Genomic DNA, 25,090 nt, shown 5'->3' with positions numbered 1-25,090 from the left:
CAGCAACACATTTTTCAACTCTGATCTCCAGCATCTGCAGTCCTCACTTTTTCCTAGATTAATTTAGGATATTAGTGAGGAAGGGTCTGTTTCCATGCTGTACAGCCACATGACTCTATGAGATGGGCTGCAACTCTCTGCATTGGACCTGGGATTATTAAATGAACTCTTTATGACAACCAGTGGTGAGCAAATTAAAAGATTTTAGAATTGAATTAGGTTGATTGAGCTTTTGTTTCTCCTTCCTAGTGTTGATATAGGTCACCCACATTACAAGGAATTCCTACAGCCTGATTCACCGCTCTTGGGCCGATCCATTATAGCAAGACCCTGATCAATTGGATTGTGACTTTGATAGTGATCAACATTCAGGTTTCATGCCCCTGGCCATGCAGTGTCCTTTTAACTAAATATTAAAAGGAGAGGATGGCACCTCCCATGCCCTGCCCTGGGCAGCTTTTATCTTAATGAGGACAACAGATTTACTATAACCCCATTCCAAAGCATGAATAGTTTATACGGGACTACTTAGTTGGCTAAAAGCACAGAAACCTGCTTACATCATTTATGAAACATCTTGCATCTGTATGCATTTCCTGTAAGCTTTATCATGAAAAATTCCTATATTCCAATTTCTGTTTTAAACTAGCTATGCAAACCCACCACGCTGTAATTATACCCTTCTTCCTCATTATTGGTGCGGTGTAATGACAGTGTGATAAGTTTCTACAGGCAGTTTCCGTTATAAATATGGGTTGTGAAATTTACAATCGAACTATATAAATATGCATGGGGTGTACTGAATAGTTTACATTGTACTTACAGCACAGAAACAGGCCATTTGGCTCAACTGGTTCATAGCAGTGTTTATGCTGTTCCTGAGTGATCCTTCCACCCCAACTCCACTTCATCTAACTCTATCATTATATTGTTATGTTCTTTGCTGCCTGGTGTTTATCATTTCATTCCTGTGCCAGTGACGTAAGAGACAGTGTATGCTTATGTCTGTTCCCTTAGCTAGTTTTCTGTGGGTCAAGTCACTCACCAGAGGATGTAGTTCAAGGATCGTCACTCTGCAGGAGGCATGGCTCATCAGGAAACTCTCCCACTCTTACCCCCTCTTGTAGGCATTTTGGAAGGCTTTGCAGGTGGATTATAAACCTGTTTGGCCTTGTCAGGGACACCCCTTCCATGGCCATCAAGTCCTGAGGTGAGACTGTAATCCGGAGCTTCTGCCTCAGAGGCAGGGATGCTGACCACAGCAACACAAGATCTCTCTTGTCCATCGAAATTCCCCTTAAATGCATCCATGTTCTTTGCTTCAGCCATTACTTGGGGGAGCATGTTTCATGTTATTACCATTCATTGAGTAAAAAGGTCTCCTGAGTTCCTCACTGGACATGTTGGTGACCATCTTGTACTGATGGGCCCTCTTCCTAGTCCCCAATACGTACAAGTATACCTTATCCAACCCATTTCTCCACACTCTGGAGCCATATCATCTGAAGACTGAACTTGATCTGGACTGCTAGGTGGGTTTTGTCTGGCGATGTACTCATTGGAGTTTAAAAGAATTAAAGGACATCTTATTGAAATGTGTAAGTTTCTTAGGGGACTTTACTGGGTAGATGAAGAGAGGTTGTTTCCCCTTGTTGGAAAGTCGAGGACCAGAGAGCAAATCTCAGAGTAAGGAGTCATCCTTTTAAATCAGAGACGAGGAGGGTTTTTTTTTCTCCTAGATGGTAGCAAATCTGGCTCATTATGTATATTCAAGGGTGAGGTAGACAGATTTTTAATCAGTGAGGGAATCGAGGGTTATGGGGATAAGGCAGGAAGGGAGCTGAGGATCATCAGGTCAACTATTATCGAATTGAATAATGAACAGACTCGATGGGCTGGATGACCTACTTCCACTCCTACCCTTGTGGTCTAAGACAGTTTCAGAGTTGGGGTCAGGTCATGGAAGGGCTTGAAAGCAATTGGAAAATCGAGTCATTTCCAAACTGGGAGCCAGTGTAGGTCAGCAAGCACAGGGTTGATGGGTGAATGGAGTTGATGTGAGTTAGGACACAGATAGCATAATCTGATTGCGCACTGCCTTTTACTATGTCCCATGAGTTGAGGGATATGAGATCAACCATACTCCGATTGAATGGCAGAGCAGAGTCGAGGGGTCAAATGGCCTACTCTGTCAGTATGTCTTGTGGCCTATATGAAAACAGAGACAATTGTAGGTCACTTTGTTTGTTCCATTAAAGTCAATAGGAGAATCAGGATCAGTGAATAACTAAGTAGCCAAAGTCAGTGTAACACGGTGTACATTAAAAGTGCCTCCTTTCCTGCATTAATCAGCAAAGCAGGTCCATATTTTTGCTGTTAGTACGTGTTGGTGCAACATGAATTCCTCACTCAGTTGTAAACTTGCACACCACTGCTCTGCAGGGAAATGTATTTCAAAGGCAATTTTAGACAAAACAGTTAGTGCAAATTTTATTGCATCAAGTGCAGCACTTGAAATGAGCCAAAAGTGGTGTTGTTAGAAATACTATTAAGACCCACAATCTGTTCAGGCATCTTCACTGTTCTGAACAATTTGCTTTTGAATTGGTTCACACAACAAGGACCTCTTTCGTCTCTTTGAAGGAGTGTAATTCAATGAATTAAAAATAAAGCGGAACAATGGATCAAAGCAAGATGAGAGTAACTTGTTATTGTCGCAGTCAAGCTGCCCTGTCAATGACTTAATAGGGCCAGACCCAAGTGGTGGAAGGGACTTGAATTAATTCGGTGAGGTGTGACACATGTTCTGTGCCAGGCTATATGTGCCACTCTCGATTTGATGGTCCCTGTGGAAAGAAAAGAAGGACTGTCTTGCATTTGCTGACCACCTTTCATTTCCTCGGGAATGTCCCAGAGCATTTTGGAGTCTTGGAGATGTACAGCACAGAAACAGACCCTTTGGTCCGACTCATCCATGCTGACCAACTATCCCAACCCTATCTACTTTGAAGCCTATATTTGACGTTTAGCGACAGTTTGCATACAGCAAGCTCCAACGTGAATCATCTGATTTTTGTTTTGGAAATGCTGATCTCTGGATGAACTCCCCTGCCCTTCTTCAAATTTCATAAGAAGTGGATAGGACACAAACCTTCTGACTCAGAGTGTGGCGTTTCCAACTCTGCCGTGACTGATGCCGACTTCACGTGGCACAGAGTGTGATGATAACAATTTTAGTTGTGTTCAATTTTGGACTCATAATGGATGAGTTTGTCAATTTATAGAGTCATAGAGATCTACAGGGCAGAAAATGGGTGTCTGCATCAGTCAAAACAAATTACCACAGAAGATCGATGTGATACCAACCTTTAAATATGGAACATAAGGGAAAAAAATAATTTTGTGAAGATGAAGGGTGTGTTAATGAGAGTCAAGCTTTCAACAGGGACAACTTGTAAGTTATTAAATCCATCTGCTTTCCTGCATTCCACAGAAACCTGGAAAATAACAAGGATCTATGGAAGAAAATAGTGGCCTTTGAAATATAAATGCTGAGATGTGTGATTAAAAAAAAATCCACATACAGACCATAATACAAATGACGAGGTAGCTCAAACTGCAAGAGTAGTAGGAACCTGAAAAGGAATGTCGATATTTTGACTGTTTGGTTGGAGCTAAGGAGATCTCTTCGAGAGGGTAAAGTGGAGGACAGTAGGAAGAGGAGGTGACCCAGGCTTATTTGGATGATAGGGGTCACAGAGCAGTTTGCAGATGAACTGCCGCAGATGAGGATGAAGGCAGACAGTTGAATGGAACACAGCATGGCAACAGATCTCCTGATTAGGGTAGATCCAAGCAGGGAGTGAGAAAGAGCTCGTGTTTGGGGAGGGTGCAGGGTGCGAGTGAGACGGGTAGCTGAGAGACTTAAGAGAAGATGCTATCTATATTAGCCCTTGTACTCACTGAATGAGTTGACTCAATCCATCAGGGCAAGAGCCTAGCAGAGTTAGTGTTGATGCTTGGGCAATGTCTCTGCGATCTGTGATAACCACATTGCCATATTGCTCTCGGGCAGGGGAGATTGCACAGTTAGAACCTTCATCTCCAAACACATACACACACAGTCTCATCCAATTGGAATCCAAACCAATCATAAACCTAAACCAAGCTTCTGAGTTTTCTTTAATATTCATTAATGGAATGAAAGTGTTGCTGGTTAAGCCAGTATTTATTGTCCACCCCTAATTGCCCAGAGGGCAGTTAAGAGTCAGCCAGGTTGCTGTGAGTCTGGAGTCGCATGTAGGCGAGACCAGGTAAGGATGGCAGTTTCCTTCCCTAAAGGACATGAGTGAACCAGATGGGTTTTTCCAACAATTGACAATAGATTCATGGTCATTATTAAACTTGTAATTTCAGATTTTATTACTGAATTCAAATTTCAGTGGTGAGATTTGAACCTGGGTCTCCACAACATTACCTGGATCTCTGGATTAACAGATTAACAGGGAGTCATTACTCCCCTGAGTAATGTTGTGATAACAGACTGCAGAGGCATCACCCAATCTCTGATGTGGGAACTGCACATCCCAAAAGATCTCAAGACTCTGTGCATTGAGTGTGTTCCACCTCCATCTTTCCCAAGTGGAGCTGCACTTGACGGAGCGCATGTCTGAAAACTGTCTCAATCACCCGCTGTGATTTATTTCATCCAATAAAATTAATGAGTAGCATTTGTGTACAGGAGCAGGGAGATTATGCTGTTCCTATATAAGACACCAGTTGGACATGAGCTGGAGTATCATGTGCACTTCTTGGTACTACACTTGAGGAAGGATGTGGGTGCATTGGAGATAGTATGGAAGAGAATGTTTCAGTTCTGAGGGAATATTAATAAAGTTGAGATTGTTTTCCTTGGAGAGAAGAGATGAATAGTAGATTAGAATTTCAAAATTGGAGGAGATCTGGATAGAGTACAGAAGGAGAACTGTCCTGACTCATAAATTGATTTTGAATGAGAGGGCACAGATTTACAATGTTTTGAAAAGGAAGTAAATGGGATGTGAGAAAGAAACTTGTGGTTGTGCAAGTAGTTTGAGTCCAGAATGCACTGCCTGGAAGTGTGGTGGGGCAGGTTCAATTAAACCAACTCAAGACGGCCTGAGGTGAGCATTTAACAACAGCCTCCTCCTGCACGGTAACAATTCTGACAATTTGCTTCACTGCCTTCCATGTACATGTTTACTGTAAGTGGAGTTTTCCACAGGGACAGGCAGAGCAGGAATGTCCACACCTTTTGCCTTACACCAGTCATCCCTTTTATCATTTAATCTTTCCTGTCTTCTACTCTATCAGGGCTTATGTCTGAAATGTTGATTTTCTTGCTTCTCGGACGCTGCCTGACCTGCTGTGCTTTTCCAGCGCCACTCTTTTTGATTCTACTCTATAAAGCCTGTTCTTCCCTTTTCCTACCCACCTCTCCCAGCTTTGTTACTTTAACTCTACCTTTAACCAGTTACAAATCGTTGAATTTCTCAACGTTTTCCACTTCTGAAGAATGGTTTTGTCAACTCTGTTCCTGCATCTCTGCAGATGCCTCCTGACCTGCTGAGCTTTTCCAGCATCAGCAGCAGAATGCTTTAGTGAAATTCATTCCTGTGTCATTGGCTTCCTTCTTCCTTTTCTCCCTCCCTCCAGTTGTCTCTCTCTCTCTGTCTGTCTCTCTCTCCCCTCTTTTCTCTTTCTCTCTCTTTCTACCCCCCTTCCCTCTTTCTCTCTCTCTCTCTCTCCCCACTTTCTCTTTCTCTCTCTTTCTCTCCCCCTTTCTCTCTTCCTCTCTCTCTGTCTCTCTTTCCCCTTTCTCCTTTTTCTCTCTCCTCTCTTGTTCTCACTCTTCTTTCATGTACTTTGCTCACTAAATTGTTTAATTACATTCAGTTAACTCTTCCATGCCTCCCCTATGGTTCATAATTAGTCCCTGAGAGAAGAGAAAATTACCTAACATACAGATGACTTTTGTCAGGCAGAGGTGTATTCCTCAGCTGACTGGCTTAGTCTCATTTGCAGGCACCAAACAGAGTGAATGTTGTAATTAGCCCATTACCACTGCACTTGAAACAGCAACTGCAGATACTGTAATAAGAGCAATTGGCATCCCCCAGGAAACTGATGCACTTGGCAGTTGCAACCAGAGAGCGCCAACGGCTGTTCTGTGGAGCAGAGGTGCTCCTTTGCTAGCAATTCCTGACTGGAAACCAAAAGCGAAGTACTAAGGATGTTGGGGTCTGTAATAAGCTGAAAATGTGTTGCTGGAAAAGCTCAGCAGGTCAGGCAGCATCCAAGGAGCAGGAGAATCGACGTTTCGGGCATGAGCCCTTCCTCATCATGCCCGAAACGTCAATTCTCCTGCTCCTTGGATGCTGCCTGACCTGCTGAGCTTTTCCAGCTTCACATTTTTCAGCTCTGATCTCCAGCATCTGCAGTCCTCACTTTCTCCTAGGGGTCTGTAATAACACAGGAAGTGTTGCAGACAAATTTAGCAGGTCTGGTAGCACCTGTAGAGAGAGATGATTTGGAGGAACCGCTGTTGGACTGGGCTGTACAAAGTTAAAAATCACACAACACCAGGTTATAGTCCAACAGGTTTAATTGGAAGCACTGGCACTAGTAATAATACAACAACCACCTGATGAAGGAATGGCGCTCCGAAAGCTAGTGCTTCCAATTAAACCCGTTGAACTATAACCTGGTGTTGTGTGATTTATAACTTTGTAGAGAGAGAAGCAGAGTTAATATTTCAATTCCAGTATGACTTAGAATAGTGAGGTACTTGGTCTTGACTCATTGGCCGAAGAGTCTTTTTCTGTGCGGGTGACCTCTGTGACTCTTTCTTTGTTTCTGAAGGGAGAAGTGACGATTTTTGTGTGCAAAACAGGTGGGCAGGAGCAAGTGGAATAAAAGGCGAGTCAGAGCAAGGTTACAAGGCAAAGGAGATTGAAGATCACAGATGTGATAGCAAAAAAGGAAAAAGGAGGGTAGTGGAACACTGGTACGCTGCAGCAGGCCTAGGACACAAATGTGAGCATGAGGGCAAGATGGTGCATTAAAATGTCCAGTAACCCCAAAGATCTGGGTCATGGTCAAGGACTTAGTGGAACGTTCTGCAAGGTGGACATCCATTTGAGGAGACTGCATTGTGAGCAGAGAATACAGAGGACTGAATTGAAAAAAAACATCGATTTTCCTGCTCCTCAGAATGCTGCCTGACCTGTTGTGTTTTTTCAGCACCACGCTAGTATTGACACTAATCTCCAGCATCTGCAGTCCTCACTTTAACCCCCTGAATTGAAAAAAGCCCAAGTAAATAGCTGCTTCACTTGGAAGGAGTATTTAGGATCTTGGACATGAGAAGGGCGGAGGCAATAAAACAATGTAATTGCGTATGAAGGTGCCAAAAGGGTAGAGTGACTGGAAATCAGTGTTTTCTTTTTAAAACCACCACCCAGTCATGCATTTCTACAACTCCAGATCCAAAGGCTTGATTTCAGTATTCTCATCCTCATGCTGAAAGCCTTCCATGTGTGAGGGATGATACATTGGGTAGCATTCTCACCTCTGAACCAGAAGATCTGCTTTCAGGTTTCATGCCACAGACCTGAGACTGACATCTCAGCTGTCACTCTCAATGCGGCACCATGGGAGTCCTGCACTGTTACGGGATACTGGCACAAGTTTGCAGTTCAGTTTTGAAAATTGCAGATAATGAGACATCAAACCAATCTGTCCCATTTGTCCTCTAAAGTGAACATTAGGATTACCAAGGAACTGCGTCAAAGAAGATCAGAAGAGTTCTCCATACTTTGCTGAACAATACTTATCTCTCACGTATTCCCCTTTCCAGAGGTTTGAGTGCAATATTCCCACGTTTTCAGATGACACACAGTCAGCTGGAAGGCTGAGTTGTGAGCAAAATACAAAGAGGCCCCAAACGGATTTAGACAGGCAGAGTGAATGCACAAAAAATTGGCAAATGGAATACAATGTGGAGAAATGTAAGGTAGGAAAAAAGGAAAAAGGAGGGTACTTTTCCTACCCTTTGGTAGGAAAAAAGGGTACACAAAACATTTTTTAAATGATGACAGGCTGAAAAGTGATGAACTGCAGCGATACGTGTCCTTATGAGTCACGGAAAGTTAACATGCAGTTACAGCAAGCAATCAGGAAGGCAAGTGCTCCGATGGCCTTTATTACAAGAGGATTTGAATATGTGAACAAAGATGTCATGTTGTGATTATATAGAGCCTTGCTGAGTATTGTGTGTAGTTTTGGTCTTCTCACCTGGGGAAGAGAGAGTGCTCCAGAAGCTCACAAAATTAATCCCTGGAATTCCTGGTTAAATAGATTGGGCCTCTATTCAGAGGAGCTTAGACAAGTAAAAAGTTATTTCATTCAAACATACAGGATTCTAATGGAGATCAATAGAGTAGGTGCAGGAAGGATGTCTCTCCTTGGGGGTGGCAAGGTTGGGTATGGAACCAGGACACAAAGTTGCAGAATAAGGGGCAGGTCACATAATTGCAGCAAAAGGGTTGGCAAACTTCCCTCACCCATCCTCCCGAACCACCACAGCCTTCCCTCTCCACAGCCATGGGACAATGGATAGCACTCTCACCTCTGAGTCAGAAGGTTGCAAATTCAAGTCTCACTCCAGAAACTGAGGAAAAATCTCGACTGGCTTCACTGAAGGATTACTCAGGAACGTTATCTTATGAACAAGAAATTAACAGAGGCTCCACCTGCTTTTCCAGGTGGATTTAAAGGGATCTCTCGCACTATTTCAAAGAAGCGCTGAGAGTTCTCTCTGGTGCTCCTAGCCTTTGTTTATCCCTCAACCAACAACATAAAACAGGTCGTTATCTTGTCAGCATTTGTGGGAGCACAGATTGGCTACTCCATTGCAGCAACAACTAACATTGTAAAACATGTGAAAGGTGCAGTTTAATCTCAAGTATTTCTTTCTTTCTTCCACCCAAGTTATTTTGTTTGGGCTCAGCCATGATCCCGTTTATGCACAAGAATATATTGTCTTTTCCTGCAAAGGTGAATAATGCAGCATGAATCATGTCCGGCCAATCACGACTCCTGTGTCTTCAGATTAGTATCTTACCTTGGGGAATGATAGAATAGTTGGCTGAGGTCATTGGCTCTTTTATGTCTGTGCAAACTAGTCCCTGGGGAACACTGTACAGGTCTTGATTGTTAAACAGCATTGTGGGTAATCTTCTAGTCACTTTACAACCTACTAATATTCAATCAATATTCCTTCAACCATGAGACAGGATACATAAGATTGCTGAAGAGTATGGGGAAGAAAGAAGTGGCAGGCAGATGTTGGAGAGGATGTTGCAGTAGATAGATTTTGCACATCTACCAGCGTACAACAAACTAGCTTCATGGAGGTAGTCATGCTCAAGGTATCAGTTATGGCTCAGGTGGTAGCATTCTTGTCTTTTCTACGGGAGGTTGTAATGCAATCCCCACTAAACTAAGGGCCTGTTTGCCATTTCAGCAACAATAGATGTTGGCTTTATTTCAAAGAAGATGAAGGCTATACTCTCTACAGTTTCCCGGCCAATATTCACCTCTCAACAAAGACGAAGAACAGTTAACCTGGTCGGTTGCTCAGCACAAATTAACCATTGCATTTTCTACTTTGTGAAAGTTGCTATAAAAATTACAAGTTGAGGACCCTGTACACTCACAGTCAGGCGTTATGCGGACCATCTGAAGAGCAAAGCTGTTTCTGCTCTACTTAAGCAGCTGGATAACTGCCGCTGGCACAAATGAGACTTTATGCTTCAGAGTAATGGTCTCTCTGGTTTCCCCTGTCTCGACACCTGCCATCCTTAAGACCTCCTCAGAGTTAGACCCACACAGGACCCACGGTTCTGAAGAAGGGTCACTGAACTCGACACGCTAACTCTGCTTTCCCTTCACAGCTGCTGCTAGATCTGCTGAATTTCTCCTGAAATTTCTGTTTTTGTACTAAATCAAGAGATTTGGGCTAAATCAACAGATAGATACACATTGGATCTAGAACTGCAGTTAGAACAGACACTTTGGGGTGACTGAGCACCATATTGAGACTTAGAGTTATAGAGTCATAGAGTTGTACAGCATGGAAACAGACCCTTCGGTCCAACCCGTCCATGCCGACCAGATAGTGAGTGCCTAACAGGTGTGTTTCCCTGATGCTATGTAATTCGAGAACAACAACTTGCATTAAATATTGTGCATTGAGCATATTAAAAAAATATCATTTTCACTTCACAGGAACAGTGTTTAACAACATTTCACTTTCAGGACAAAAGACGCTGTAGAACCTCAGCAGACCAGGCAGCAGAATCCAATTCTGAAGAGTCCTTTCGGACACAAATTGTTAACTCTGTTTCTCTCTCTCTCCACAGTTGTTGCTGAGCTTCTTCATCATTTTCTCTTTTTATTTCAGAATCCCAGCATCCACAGTAATTTGGTTTTATATATTTGAAGAAACAGCTTAAAAGAAAATAGATAGGTACAGAACCTAAGAGCTAAATTGAAAGAAGAGTTAAGTAAAGAGAGAGGTCACGAATCAGTGAAGTTTAGGGAAGGAATTCCAGAACTTAGGACAGAGGCACCACTTGATTAAAATTGTGAATTTTTTTTAAAAAATCATGGGATGTGGGAGTCACTGGCAAGGCCAGTATCTTAAGCTCTTTATTGTCTATCCCTAATTGCCCTCAAGAAGGTGGTGATGAGCTGCTACTTTAACTCAATGCAGGTCCCTAAAGATGGGGAGGGGGCTCCAGTACTTTGACTCAGTGGCAGGGGAGAAATGGCAATATATTTCCAAGTCAAGATGGTGAGTGGCTTGGAGAGAAACTTGCAGGTGGTGGTGATACCATGTGTCTGCTGCCCTTGTCCTTCGAGATGGAAGTGGTTGTGGGTTTGGAAGGTGCTTTTGAAGGACACACAGAGACAGTGAGCAGAAGATAGAATTTCCACTGGGGTTCTTATATCCAATAATTATTCAGTGGCCACTGTTGGAAGATTCCATAAGGGTTGATGCTAAACAAATGCTGAATTTGGTTTGAGTCAGCTTTGGTTGTAAATTTTATCAAAGAACGAATACCCAGTCCTCACTTCCTAATGCTTGCATATAAAACTATATATTCTGAGGAGCAAAGAACTGGATCTGAGGGTCTGTGAAACTATATGACAGAATGAGTTAGCACCATCAATACAGAAAGGACTAAAATTTACTTTTACATGAATATTGCTACATAAGAAACTAATTGCAATGTTTAATGCATGAACAGTACATCTGACTGACGCCAAATATATATGCTTGTGTGCATTGCCCCAGGTGACATAAGCTGGTAGGTTCTATATAAATCTTTTAAAATTGCCAGTTTAATATTATAAGAGAGTTCAAACGTTAATTATTTTAATATCAAATTCTAAACCCAAATGTTTCCATAGACACTAATAATGTAATAAATTTAGCTCAACCCCCGCTTTCTTCAGGTGCTTTGTGCAAGGGGTGAGCTTTGGGGTTGCACACAATTAGGATTGAGCTCTGACGGTTTATTATTTAAGACTGAATCTTGCCTTGGTTGCCATGGTAACACATCTGAAAAATGAACAACAATGTACTTAGGTGTTAAATATTATTTATATTTTGGAATGAACACTCAGACCTCAGCTTTGTAGTAAATAAAAAAGCTCACTCCTTTTTCTGAATGAGAGCTGCAAACATGATCTGATGCAACAACTGTAGAAATTGCAAAGATTGTCGAGAACTTGACTGGGTAAATGTGGAATGGTTGTTTCCCCTTGTGGGACCGTCTAGGCTCAAAGGGTTTAATCTCAGAACAATTTAAGACAGAGAAAAGATGAGTTTTCTTCTCTTAGAAGATGGTGGATCTGTGGAATTCTTCACCGCAGAGGCCTCCGATGGGAAGCGGTGGCCCAGTGGCGTTATTGCTAGACTGTTAACTCAGAGACCCACGTAATGTTCTAGGGACCAGGGTTCAAAGCCTGCTATGGCAGATGGTGGAATTTGAATTCAATAAAAGTCTCAAATTATGAGTCTAATGATGATCACAAATCCATTGCCAATTGTCGGAAAAACCCATCTGGTTCACTGATTCCCTTTAGGGAAAGAAACAACTGTCCTTACCTGGTCTGGCTTACATGTGACTCCCACAGTAATGTGGTTGACTCTAAACTGCTCTCGGGGTAATTAGGAATGGGCAATAAATGCTGGCTCTCTTCCATGGATGAATTAAAAAGAGTCTGCAAACATGTAGCTTAAAGAATTTTAGTTCAGAGTCACTGAGTTGGAGATCGAGCTACAAACACTATAGCAAATCAGGAAGGGGACAGGTTACCTCATCATTTTGTTTCAGGATTTGAAAACTTACCTTAGGGTCTGTCAGGAACCAGAGTGTGTTACAGGAAGTCAGCACATTGTGATGGAGGAGCCTTAATCATCAATTAAAAGGTGCTTGCTCTCTGTATAGATGAGGTTAAAAATCACACGACACCAGGTTATAATCTGACAGGTTTATTTGGAAGTACAAGCTTTCGAAGCGCTGCTCCTTCACCAGGTAGCTAGTGGAGTGGATCCTACTTCACTAGTTACCTGACAAAGGAGCAGCGCTCTGAAAGCTTGCCTTTCCAACTAAACTTGTTTGACTATAACCTGGTGTCATGTGATTTTTAACTTCGTCTACCCCAGTCCAGCACCTCCACATGATGTATAGACAAGGTGAAGGATTCTGGAGTGGATGAACAGACCTACCATGGCAGCTTGGTGAAGAACATCACTCAAACTTGCAGGCAGGTGATGCAAGGAATCTAGTTTAGATTAGATTAGACTTAGATTAGACTTACAGTGTGGAAACAGGCCCTTCGGCCCAACAAGTCCACACCGACCCGCCGAAGCGCAACCCACCCATACCCCTACATTTACCCCTTACCTAACACTACGGGCAATTTTAGCTTGGCCAATTCACCTGACCCGCACATCTTTGGACTGTGGGAGGAAACCGGAGCACCCGGAGGAAACCCACGCAGACACGGGGAGAACGTGCAAACTCCACACAGTCAGTCGCCTGAGTCGGGAATTGAACCCGGGTCTACAGGCGCTGTGAGGCAGCAGTGCTAACCACTGTGCCACCGTGCCGCCCACTAGTTATGAAGGGAAACAACATAGTCAGGGAAAGATACAGTTTCTGCACCTAATACAGGAGCTCAGGAAGTGGTGTTGCCTAGTTGGTGCCAGGGATAAGGATACCATCTCATGGCTGGAGAGGAACTTGGTGAGAGTGGGAGGATCCAGTTGTCGTAGTCCACAAGAGAACCAACAAATGGGTAGAACTGGAATGATGTTTTACTGATGGAATTTGAAGAGTTTGGGTACAAATTAAGATCAAAGCATCTCTGGATTGTTAACCTGAGATCTGTATCAATTAGTTTGACTTGAAAAACCAAAACATAACAAGCAAGATCCATCCATGGCTCACTCAGGGAGGTGAGGATCATTTTGGCTTAAAAGAAGCAGTTTAAATGTTGCAAAGAACAACACCAAGTCTGGTATTGAATACTGTGAGTGTCGTAGAAATCAACAAGGGTGTTTGATCTGGCAAAAAGAAATAGAATATGAGAGTAAGTTAACAACGAATATAAAAATGGATTGTACCAGCTTTTGCAAAAATATAAAGATGTGGAGGTGCAGCTGTTGGACTGGGGTGGACAAAGTCAGAAGTTCACTGACACCATGTCGTAGTCCAACAGGTTTATTTAAAATTACAAGCTTTTGGAGCACTGCTCCTTCATCAGGAATGTAACCTGCTGTCGTGCAATTCTGAATAAGAACATTAAAAGAAGTTAATGGTCACTTAGAAGCAGAGATGGAAATATTATTATGGGGGCTAGGAAATGGCAGAAATATTGACCAAATATTTTGTCTGTCTTTATAGCACAAAGGCACAAATTTTGTTCTAGTATTAGATGGTAACCTAAGAGCTTAAAAAATGTGCTTAGTTTTACCAAAGGGAAATCCTTTTCATAAATTTATTAGCGTTCTTTGATGATTTTGCTAGTCGGATACATGAAGTGAAGCCAATAGATATAATATACCTGGATTTCTGAATAGCATTCGATAAGCTGCCATACAATAGAATAATAGGAGAGAAAATGGCTATTGAAGTAATGTGTAAAATATTAGTGTGCATGGAGGATTTGTTAATGGACAGGAATCACAGGGTGGGCTAGACATCATTTTCAAGTCTGCAAACAGCGAATTACAGAGTGCCATAATAATCAATGCTGGACTCTCAATCATTTACAATCTAAATTTGGAATGAAGTGTCAGAGAGTAATGTATCTACATTTGCAAATGATACAAAGCCAGGTGGAAAAGTCAGTTATGGGAAGGGCACAGAGAAGCTGCAAATAGACATAGACAGTAGAAGTGAGTGGGCATCAAGAAGATAGATTAATTATCATACAGGAAAGTATGAAGGTATTCATTTTGATCATAAGAATAGTGAAACTAAAATGTTTTAAATGTGTCAAATTTGTCAGGATTGATGTTCAAAGGCTTGGGTGTGATTGGACCAGGAATGCAGGAACTCAGTCGGCAGGTGCATTCATTCAAAAGGTGATTGGCATGTTGACCTTAATTACAAGAGGATTGAAATACAACAGTAACAAACTCTTGCTAAAAATTTTTCAGGGTCTTGGTGAGAGCACATTTGGACCACTGTGCATAATCTCCACATTACAAAAGGATATACTTGCATTGGAGGTTGTACAGTGAAGGTTCACAAAACTATTCCCTGGCAGGAGGCAGTTGTCCTATAACCAGAGGCTTAGTAAATTGATTGTATATTCTCTGGAATTTAAAAGAATGGGAGATGATCTTATTGAGACGTTCAAGTCTCTGAAGAGACTTAACAGGGTAGAGAGTTTGGTTCTGCTGGCGAGGAATTCTAAACTGTAGAGTCACAAACCCCATACAAGGGGCCAAGGACTGACATGAGGTGAAATTGCTTCATTCAGCAGTATGTGAATTGATGAAATTCTCTACCTCAGAGGGGGCTGTGGGTGATCCATCATTGAATCCATTTAAGGCTGGCATATATAGACACTTGGAGTCTCAAGGTATCAAGGGATACGGAGAGTGAGCAAGAGAGTGGAGCTGAAATCCAAGGCCAGCCACGATTGAGTTGAATAGCAGAGAAGGGTCAGTGGGCTGAAGGATCGACTCCAGCTCTTCTTTCTGCTGTTCTTGTAAACCTTCTCTCCAAGGTCTCAGTGAACTTCTTAAAGAATCCCAAAACGTTGATTTCGCTGCTCGTTGGATGCTGCCTGAACTGCTGTGCTCTTCCAACGCCACTGATCCAGAATTCTTAAAGAATGGTGCCCAGAATTGTACTCTGAATATAACTCACGATTCAAACAGCAGCAGATTTTGCTGAGGTTGATCGTCAAGCAAATTGTCCCTTTAAGAGTGCATTGTGACATTCTGTCTTATGATTTCTTTCACTGATCGGGATCCTCTAGGAGTGCCCCTGCGATATGACCTCATTGTTGTTGTTCTCTGATGAGCTGAGTCATACTGTTTCCCTTCAAACAGTGACTGCTCTGATAATTGATCTATTTATATGAGTTTTAATGGTAAAGCCATCTCTACTGTTTTTGTGTTTCTATTCAATACCCTGGAACGGTGTAGAAAGGCAATGAATGTGTTTGCCTGTGTACTACTCTCAGGCAGTTATAATTCATGCAGCATTCAAATGGTCAGGTAAACCACAGGGACACAGATCGTGATGCGAAGGAGCTGATGTAAAGGGCATTTTGGGAATTTCACTGTCTCAGAATCTGTGCTTCCCGATACAACAAAGTTTTGGAGGTGAGGGTGAGAAAAGAATATCAAAGAATTTCTTTGGGGGAAAGAATATCAAACAAGCACAGAAACACAGCAATTTCAGCAATGACTCGGTACAGCATTTATGTAGCACCTTTTAGATTAACAAAATGTCACAGAATTCTTCACAGGAGCTTCATCAAATCAATTCACTCCCACCTTCTCCCAGGCAATTAGAGATGAGTAATAAATAGTATCTACTCAACAACACTATATCTCATGAAAGAATCCTAAAAAAAGCAGATGATATTAGGAAGGAGACCAAAACTTCAAAGGAGTAGATTTTATAAGGATTCTTAAAGGGAAATAGTGAGGCACTTTATAAATGAAGTTGTTGTTGTTCCAGAGATGTTCCAAGAAACGGGAGGAAGGTACCAGGTGTGTTTGAGCTAAATTAGTCTACAAGCAGATGGACATGTTGCTTTACACAGTTTAACGCAGTAACTTTCTATCAGATGGTATGTGATTTGCCAAACTCAACATATAAGCTTCCCGTGAACACTTAAAGTCAAACCTGTTTCAAGATGTTGTCTTCTCACAGAACTTGCTTGCTTAATGACCTTTGGCATATCCTCTCATGTGTGTTAAAGGGACTCAGGGATGTCCTCAGAGCATGCCTGAAGAGATTAAACGACCTCTGGTCATTTGTGGCAGTCCCTGGATTATGACCGAGAAGGCTGATTCGAAAGGGCACCAGGAACCTGCAGAGACTAAGTCAAGCTGTCGGAGAGATTGTGCAAATTCATCCACACAAGCCTTCCAACTAACATTGCCTGCCTTGCATGTGCCAGAATTGGCAGATCACTCACCATAGTTGTCAGCCATCTCAGCACACATCAAACTTGAATTTAAACAAGTCATACTCAGTCTTGAGGGACTGATAAAGAAGAAGGGGAATCATTGTAAAATGAAGGAATAGCAATCTTCATGACCTCAGGACATCCTGAAGCATTCTACAGCCTTTTAGCCACTTCTTTAATGCATAATGTGGAGCAGCCAAATTCCATACAACAAGGTTTCACAAACCGCAATGTGATAATAAAAGCAAAATATTGCAGATGCTTGACATCTGAAATTAAAAGTCGAAAGTGTGGTTGGAAAAGCACAGCAGGTCAGGCAGCAACCAAGGAGCAGGAAAATCGACATTTTGGACACAAGCCCTTCATCAGGAAACCTGGATGGGTGCAGTGGGAGAGAGAGAAAAACACTGAGATCCTTGTAGAGAAAGGAGGAGAACTTCTTCAAGCTGGGCAAACTTGGAAGAGGCTTCGCAGTCGGGTTGAAATCAGTTAGGAGGAAGTGAGGACTGCAGATGCTGGCAATCAGAGTCGAGAGTGTGGTGCTGGAAAAGCACAGCAAGTCAGGCAGCATCCAAGGAGCAGGAGAGTTGAAGTTTTGGGCATAAGCCCTTCATCTGAACTTCAACTACAAGGTGTTCAAAAAACTCAGTAAGGCAGCATCTGTGAAGAGAGAAACAGAATTAGCATTTTGAGTCCAGAACTGGGGTGTAGAACTGCATAATGTGAGTTAGATGGACTGTTTTGTTAATGGTTATGGGGTAAATCTTGGTTCTGAACCTCAAGTTCTTTGAGTAATACCATTGGAATCTTTTAATTTCTACTTTTTGATTTGTTCACGGGATGTAGACTTCACTGAAGGTCAATTACCCTGGTGCTGGTGAGGCACCTATTTGAATCACTGCAGTTCATGATGTTCAGGGACACTCACAATGCCATTGGCGAAGAAGTTCAGGATTTGGATCCAGTGACACTGAAGAAACAGCAATATATTTCAAAATCAGGATGGTATGTGGCTAAGAATTAGAATTGGGTTTATTGTTACATATACTGAAGTATACAGATGCATGATTACAGCAAAAAGTATACAAAGTCACAACTTCTGGCACCATCTTCAGTACAAAGATACCTATGTACAAATCTGAGGTATAAATTAGAAAAATGAATAAATAAAGTTAAAAGATCAGCATTACAGTCCTAAAGTTCTAAAGCAGGGAGTACACACTGAGTTTCATCTTAGGGCTGGGAGTCCATGCTGGGCTCCCTCAAGTCCGGGAGTCCATGAGTCCATGTTGGGCTGGCTTGAAAGGGAACTGACAGATGGTGGTCTTGTCCTTGTAAGTATTGGTTACAGTTTGTAAGGTGCTGCCAAAGGAACTGTGGTGAGTTGTTGAAGTGCACTTTGTAGATTCAACTTTGCATTGGTGGTAGAAACTTAATCAAGGAGAGATGTTGGAAAGACAGGTTGTTCACCAAACTCATAAAAATTGTATTTGAAAGAAAGATGTGAGGCTACAAAGAAGCTTAATATCTGACCATTTGAAGAAGCAAATGTTTTCAGTCATGATTATTAACCCAAGTTTTAATTATTGAGGTGAAATAGCTCCTTGCTTCTTTTAATAGAAGGTGCCAAAAGCAGGGAAGATAACCATTGACTGAACAGCAACAACATCTTGAGCTTATGTGGCTGAGTAAAATATTTCCAGTTGCTTCACGAAATGGTTATTAGCAGGAATTAAAATCCTACACACCTACACAAGGGAATATGAGGACAGGTGCCATATCAAAGTGGTAGGTTTTCAGTAACATCCTAAATTTGAAGAGGTGCAGAGACGAAGAGGTTTAGGGAGGGAATTTCAGTGACAATGGTCTCAGTATCTGCTGCCATGGCCGCTCATAGTGAGACAAAGGAAATTAGGGATGCTTTTAAAGCGTTGCCAACTGTGGGTAGACATATACCTGGGGATATTGTTGCCTGACCTCCTGCCTCTAACCGTCCCATCTGACATCGCTGTCAAAGATGCCCATTGAGGTGGTGAATCATCTTCCTAAACTGATTGGAAAAAGGAGAGCCTCAACCCATATAATTTTGGAATGATTGCAGCAATAAAGGAGGCCACTTAGCTCATCATGTCTGTGCCAGCTCTCTGTAAAAGCCACTCAACCTGTCCCATTCTTCTGCCTTTCCCCCATGGCCCCAAAGTTCTTTCATCATAAATAGAAAAATTCATGAATGTCAGTCCAACTTCCTCCCCACATCATAGACTTGTAGAATTCTTATAATGTGGAAGTAGGCCATTCAACCTACTGTAGTATCATGGTTTTATAACTAATGAGTACAGTTTTTAAACAATTTTCTTAACAATGGTGAATTTTCCATGCAATCCTGTCCTGGCACTTTATCCTTAATCCCTAGGGACTCCAAACAATGAACATGATCAGATGGTCACAGTTGGAGAGACGCTGAGTTCTTAGAGGAATTAGCAGACTAGACAAGGTCAAGTTCATGGAGGGATTTGAACATCAGTATGACCATTTTAAACTCAGGCTTTTGTTAATGTATTGGTCATCTCCAGCTATTGCACAAACTACAACCTGTTTCTGTTGCTCCCCAGCTGCACAGCACTGATCTGAAGTATTCATTGGTAAGCAGGCAGGCGATAAGAGACGATATGGCTCCCAAGCCTGCCCCTCCTCCCCCTCCTCCTGAGACCTTCCTGATGTTACTTCAGACGAATCCAGATGGTCCCCCAGTTTAATGGGTTCCATATTCTCAATGCGATCAGGAAGCAGCAAGGCTGTGATTAAAAACTGTGCGGAGCTATCTAAAATCCCCACATGGATGCCTTCTGCCATAGTAACGGCCTCTTACACAGACATTGTAAGGTATTTCTGTGGTTCAATCATTCTCCTGCCTAGGGTCGCAAAGAGATTAAACAAGTAGCCTTCTGTGTGTGTGTGTGTGTGTGTGTGTTTATGAAACAACATTACAGTCTGTGGGATGTGTATTAATTGAGTGGGGTAGAGATTTAAAATGCTTGCTTGTCATTTGCTCACTTCCTTTTAATTTGAAGTGTTTGAAAAATAATTAGTTTCTCCTCACTACCTTTTCTCTTCTCCTCAATCAGTCTTCTTGCTTTCCTCTGAAAGGCACTGAAATGAACCGTGCTGGAGGCAATTCTGTTGTCAACTCAACCAAGCAGTCATTCCTCATGTTCCACTCCTCACAGGTTGCTAGCAGCCTAGCAAACTCTGGAAAGAAGCTCAGCCAACCCCAAACTTGCCCTCATGTGGCATCACTGCTTTCTAAAGGAGCTCACTGGATAAGAAGAAAAAACTTGCATTTCCATAACGCCTCTTACAACCCTTTTAGGGGAGATACAGTGGTGTAGTGGTAATGTCATTGGACTAGGATTTGGACTGCTACAGAAAACCAAAGCATTGAATTTTTTCAAGAAGGCGCTAGAGTCATAGAAATATACAGCATAGAAACAGACCTTTCAGTCCAACCCACCCATGCCGACTAGATATCCCAACCCAATCTAGTCCCACCTGCCAGCACCCAGCCCATATCCCTCCAAACCCTTCCTATTCATATACCCATCCAGATGCCTCTTAAATATTGCAATTGTATCAGCTTCCACCACTTCCTCTGGTTGGATAGTTCTTAAAGTCAAAGGGTATGTGGAGAAAGTAGGAACAGTTTACTGAGATGGATGATCGATCATAATCATATTGATTAGCAGATAAAGCTCAATGGCCTACTCCAGGTCCTAATTCTCTATGTTTCTGTGTAAGTGCAGAATACTGCTCTAGGGACACAGGTTCAAATTTACCATGGTATTCAATCAATAACAATCAGGATTCAACTCCTTATTTCTGTGATGATGACTATGAATTTATCATTGATAGTGATAGAAACCCATCCAGTTCACTAATGTCTTTTAAGGGAAGGGAATCTACTGTCCTTACTCAGTCCAATCTACACGTGACTCCAGACCCACAGCTATTTGGTTGATTCTTAACTGCTGACTGAAATGGCCCAACAGACCACTCAATTTGAGGCAATTAGGTCAACAAACGCTGACTTTCTCTGTGATGCCTACATCCAATGAAAGAATAAAAAACCCCTCTGATTTGTCTGGTTATGGTGGCACCTCTGATAGTGCAACACTCCCCCGATACCCCACCAGGAGTGTCACCCTGAAATACATACTTGTGGCTCCAAGTTGGGACTTGAACTAGCAATCTTCTGACTTAAAGATGTGCATGTTACCCCCTGAACTCCAGATCATAACAGGGATCTCAGTTTGGGTTTCTTGTCCCTCTTCCTATCCCAGGTATGCTGGAGACAATTCTGAGGCACTAATTTACAATTCTGGCCAAGAGCAGTTACTGCTACTCAATTGTCTGAGTTGTTTCTGTGGCTATTAACCAGCTAATGCTCATAGTGCTTTTAGCTCAAGGGAGGCCAGTAGTGAAGCACAGAAAATCATTCTCAATGAGCCTGTTTAAAGAAATTATTGGTTGAGATTCAATAACATAATTGTCAATCCGTGGCAGTAGGCCTTTACCTATGGTCACACTGGCAGGTATAACGGGCTCAAGTCTGAGAGAGATGTGGCTGCAGCAAATGCTTTAGAATCGGGGTGGGGTGATGAGTTGGCGTGGAGACAGTGGCATATTGGCAATGTCAGCTGCAGGAGGAAATTAAAGTCAATGAATTCACGAACCTGGAAATTAAAGCTGGGAACGGTGACGATGATGACTATCATCAGTTGTCATTAATAATCTGTCCAGTTCTCACTTATGGGAAGGAAATCTGCTGACCTTACCTTGGGTTTCACCTGGAGGCCAAAAGGCCTTCAACATTATGTTGTGAGATTCATTGCAATCGTGAATCTGTTGCCATAGAGCCAGACAGTTAAAAAACACTGAGATTGGAGGATTGGGATTCCACAAGATCTTGAAGTGCAGATTCATAGTTCCTTGAAAGTAGAGTCACAGGGAGATAGGACAGTGAAGAAGGCGTTTGGTATGCTTTCCTTTATTGGTCAGAACATCAAGTATAGGAGTTGGGAGGTGATGTTGTGGCTGTACTGGACATTGGTTAGGCCACTTTTGGAATATTGTGTGCAATTCTGGTCTCCCTCCTGATGGAAGGATGTTGTGAAACTTGAAAGGGTTCAGAAAAGATTACAAGGACATTACCAGGGTTGGAGGGTTTGAAGTATAGGGAGAGGCTGTTCTCTGGAGAGTTGGAGGCTGAGGTGTGACCTTCTAGAGGTTTATAAAATCATGAGGGGCATGGATAGGGTAAATAGACAAGTTATGGGAGTCCAGAACTAGAGGGCATTGGTTTAGGGCGAGAGGGGAGAAATTTAATAGGGACCTAAGGGGCAACCTTTTCACACAGAGGGTGGTACGTGTATGGAATGAGCTGCCAGAGGAAGTGGTGGGGGCTGGTACAATTACAACATTTAAAAGGCATCTGGATAGGTATATGAATAGGAAGGATTAGAGTCATGTGGCTAAGTCCTGGCAAATGGGACTAAGCTAGTTTAGGATATCTGGTCGGCATGGACAATTTGCTCCGAGGTGTCCATGCTGTATATTTCTATGAGGCTAAGAGAGTTCTTTCAGAGTCCAATAATTTTCCCTTGGCATTTAATCTGCTAGAATCATTTATTTCCACCAATTTGGAGGGATTGGGGCTGGGTATTGATGGGGTTGGGAGACCACGATGGCATGACATGAATCCATTGACCCCATCAAACCAAAACATCTTTTGAATTGAGGAGCAGGAGATCACCAACATATTGCAAATGACAGACCCTATCTGTCAAATGTCAACCTTAGAACTAACACAGCAAGAGTGGTCCTTGCTAAACAGTTTGAGGATAAGCCCAGGGCCCCTGGTACAGCCAATGTCCATCCTTGGAGCCTCAGGACAAACTCTTTGTACACCTGTGGAGGGACACAAACAATGTTGCACATTACTGAAGAGTGAACCCTCTACTATCAAAATGGCTGACCAATCACTTTCAACTCCGCAAACGAGGGGTTGGACAATCCAAAGGTGTGAAATGCAGTGTTATTGGCTTTATTAATGGGGGCATTGAGTACAGAAAGGTGGTGCTGATCTTGTGTAAAACAACTGGTTAGATCTCAGCTGAAGTATTGTGACAGTTGTGAGCACCACATTAAATGAAATGACACCACATTGGATATAGTGCAGAAGTGATTCACAAGATGGCTCCGGGAATGAGAAACCTCAGCCATGGGAACAGATTGGAAACACTGGGACTATTCTCCTTGGAGGCTGAGAGGAGAACTGATAGAGGATTTCAAAATCATCAGTGGTCTAGACAGTGGAGATTGGGATAAACTGTTCCGTAAAAGAAACAAGAATGAGAGGCATCGATTTAAAGAGATCTGCAAATCAAGCAAGGGTGATGTGAGAATAAATTTTAGTTAGGACCTGGAATACACTGCCTGGAAATAATGATACGGTGTTGAACTGGGATGGACAAAGTTAAAAATCACACAACACCAGATTATAGTCCAACAGGTTTATTTGGAAGCACTAGCTTTCGTAGGACTACTTCCTCAGGTGATTGTGGAGCATAAGATCATAAGACACAGAATTTATAACAAAACATTATAGTGTCATGCAACTGAAATGATCCAGGTTTGTTCAATTGATACGGAACTGGCTCGAAACTAGAAAACCGAGGGTGGTGGAGTAGTTGCTTTTCAGCCTGGAGGTCTGTGACCAGTGGAGTGCCACAAGGATAGGTGCTGAGTCTGCTGCTTTTTGCCATTTATATAAATGATTTAGATGTGAACATATAAGGTATGGTTAGTAAGTTTGCAGATGACACCAAAATTGGAAATGCAGTGGACAGCGAAGAAGGTTCCCTCAGAATCTTGATCAGATGGGCTGAGGAGTGGCAGATGGAGTTTAATTCAGATAAATGTGAAGTGCTGCATTTTGAAAAGCAAATCAGAGCAGGACTTATACACTTAATGGTAAGGTCCTGGGGAATGTTGCTGAACAAAGAGACCTTCGAGTGCAGGTTCATAGCTCCTTGAAAGTAGAGTCACAGGTCGATGAGATAGTGAAGGAGGCATTTAGTATGCTTTCCTTTATTGGTCAGAGCATTGAGTACAGGAGTTGGGAGGTCATGTTGCGGCTGTACAGGACATTGGTTAGGCCACAGTTGGAATATTGTGTACAATTTTGGTTTTCTTCCTATCAGAAGGATGTTGTGAAACTTGAAAGGGTTCAGAAAAGATTTACAAGGATGTTGCCAGGGATGGAGGATTTGAGCTATAGGGAGAGGCTGAACAGGCTGGGGCTGTTTTCCCTGGAGCATCAGAGGCTGAGGATGACCTTATGAAGGTTTATAAAATCATGAGGGGCATGGATAGGACAAATAGACAGTCTTTTGCCTGGGGTGGGGGAGTCCAGAATGAGATGGCATAGGTTTAGGATGAGAGGGGAAAGATATAAAAGGGACCTAAGGGGCAACTTTTTCACACAGAGGGTGGTACGTGCATGGAATGAGCTGTCAGTGGGAGTGGTGGAGGCTAGTACAATTACAACATTTTAAAGATATCCGGATGGATATATGAATAGGAAGAGTTTAGAGGGATATGGGTCGGGTGCTGGCAAGTGGAACTAGATTAGGTTAGGATTTCTGGTCGATATGGATGAGTTGGATCAAAGGGTCTGTTTCTATGGCTGTGCATATCTATGACTCTATGACTGGAGTCATCTTCAGCCTTGGGATTCTCCTTGAGTGCCACGGTGGCTCAGTGGTTAGCACTGCTCCCTCACAGGGTCCCAGATTCGATTCCAGCCTCGGGTGACTGTGTGGAGTTTGCACATTCTCCCCGTGTCTGCGTGGGATTCCTCTGGGTGCTCTGGTTTCCTCCCACAGCCCAAAGATGTGCAGGTCAGGTGAATTGACCATGCTAAATTGCCCGTAGTGTTAGGTGCATTAGTCAGAGGGAAATGGGTCTGGGTGGGTTATTCTTCAGAGGGTCGGTGTGGACCTGTTGGGCCGAAGGGCCTGTTTCCACACTGTAGGTGATTAATCTAATCTAATCTAATCTAACCACATGGAGCCAATGCCAATTTCACCAGTTTCCTCATCTGCCCTCCGTCCAACTTATCCCAGATCAAACCTTCCAACTCGGAACCGCCCTCTTGACCTGTCCTACCTGTACATCTTCCTTCCCACCCATCCGCTCCACCTTTTGCTCCAACCTATCACCATCACCCCCCATCTCCATCTACTGATCGCATTCCCAG

General features: G+C 42.7%; 1 protein-coding gene across 3 annotated transcripts in view; it reads left to right on the top strand.

The window, feature by feature from the left end:
- Positions 1–25,090, top strand: part of efcab11 (EF-hand calcium binding domain 11) — a 98,629-nt gene that overhangs the window by 59,153 nt on the left and 14,386 nt on the right. The window contains exon 6 of one of the 3 annotated variants that reach the window (XM_060829457.1): positions 17,620–17,674. The exons of the other annotated variants lie outside the window; for them this stretch is intronic. Coding sequence (XP_060685440.1) covers positions 17,620–17,629 — 10 coding nt within the window. The 3' untranslated portion in view covers positions 17,630–17,674. Of the gene's footprint in view, positions 1–17,619; positions 17,675–25,090 lie in introns of those variants that run through there. 3 annotated transcript variants of the gene reach the window in all.

Source organism: Hemiscyllium ocellatum, chromosome 8 (assembly GCF_020745735.1).
Source record: "Hemiscyllium ocellatum isolate sHemOce1 chromosome 8, sHemOce1.pat.X.cur, whole genome shotgun sequence".
NCBI lineage: Eukaryota > Metazoa > Chordata > Chondrichthyes > Orectolobiformes > Hemiscylliidae > Hemiscyllium > Hemiscyllium ocellatum.
This window is presented reverse-complemented; position numbering and strand designations above follow the sequence as displayed.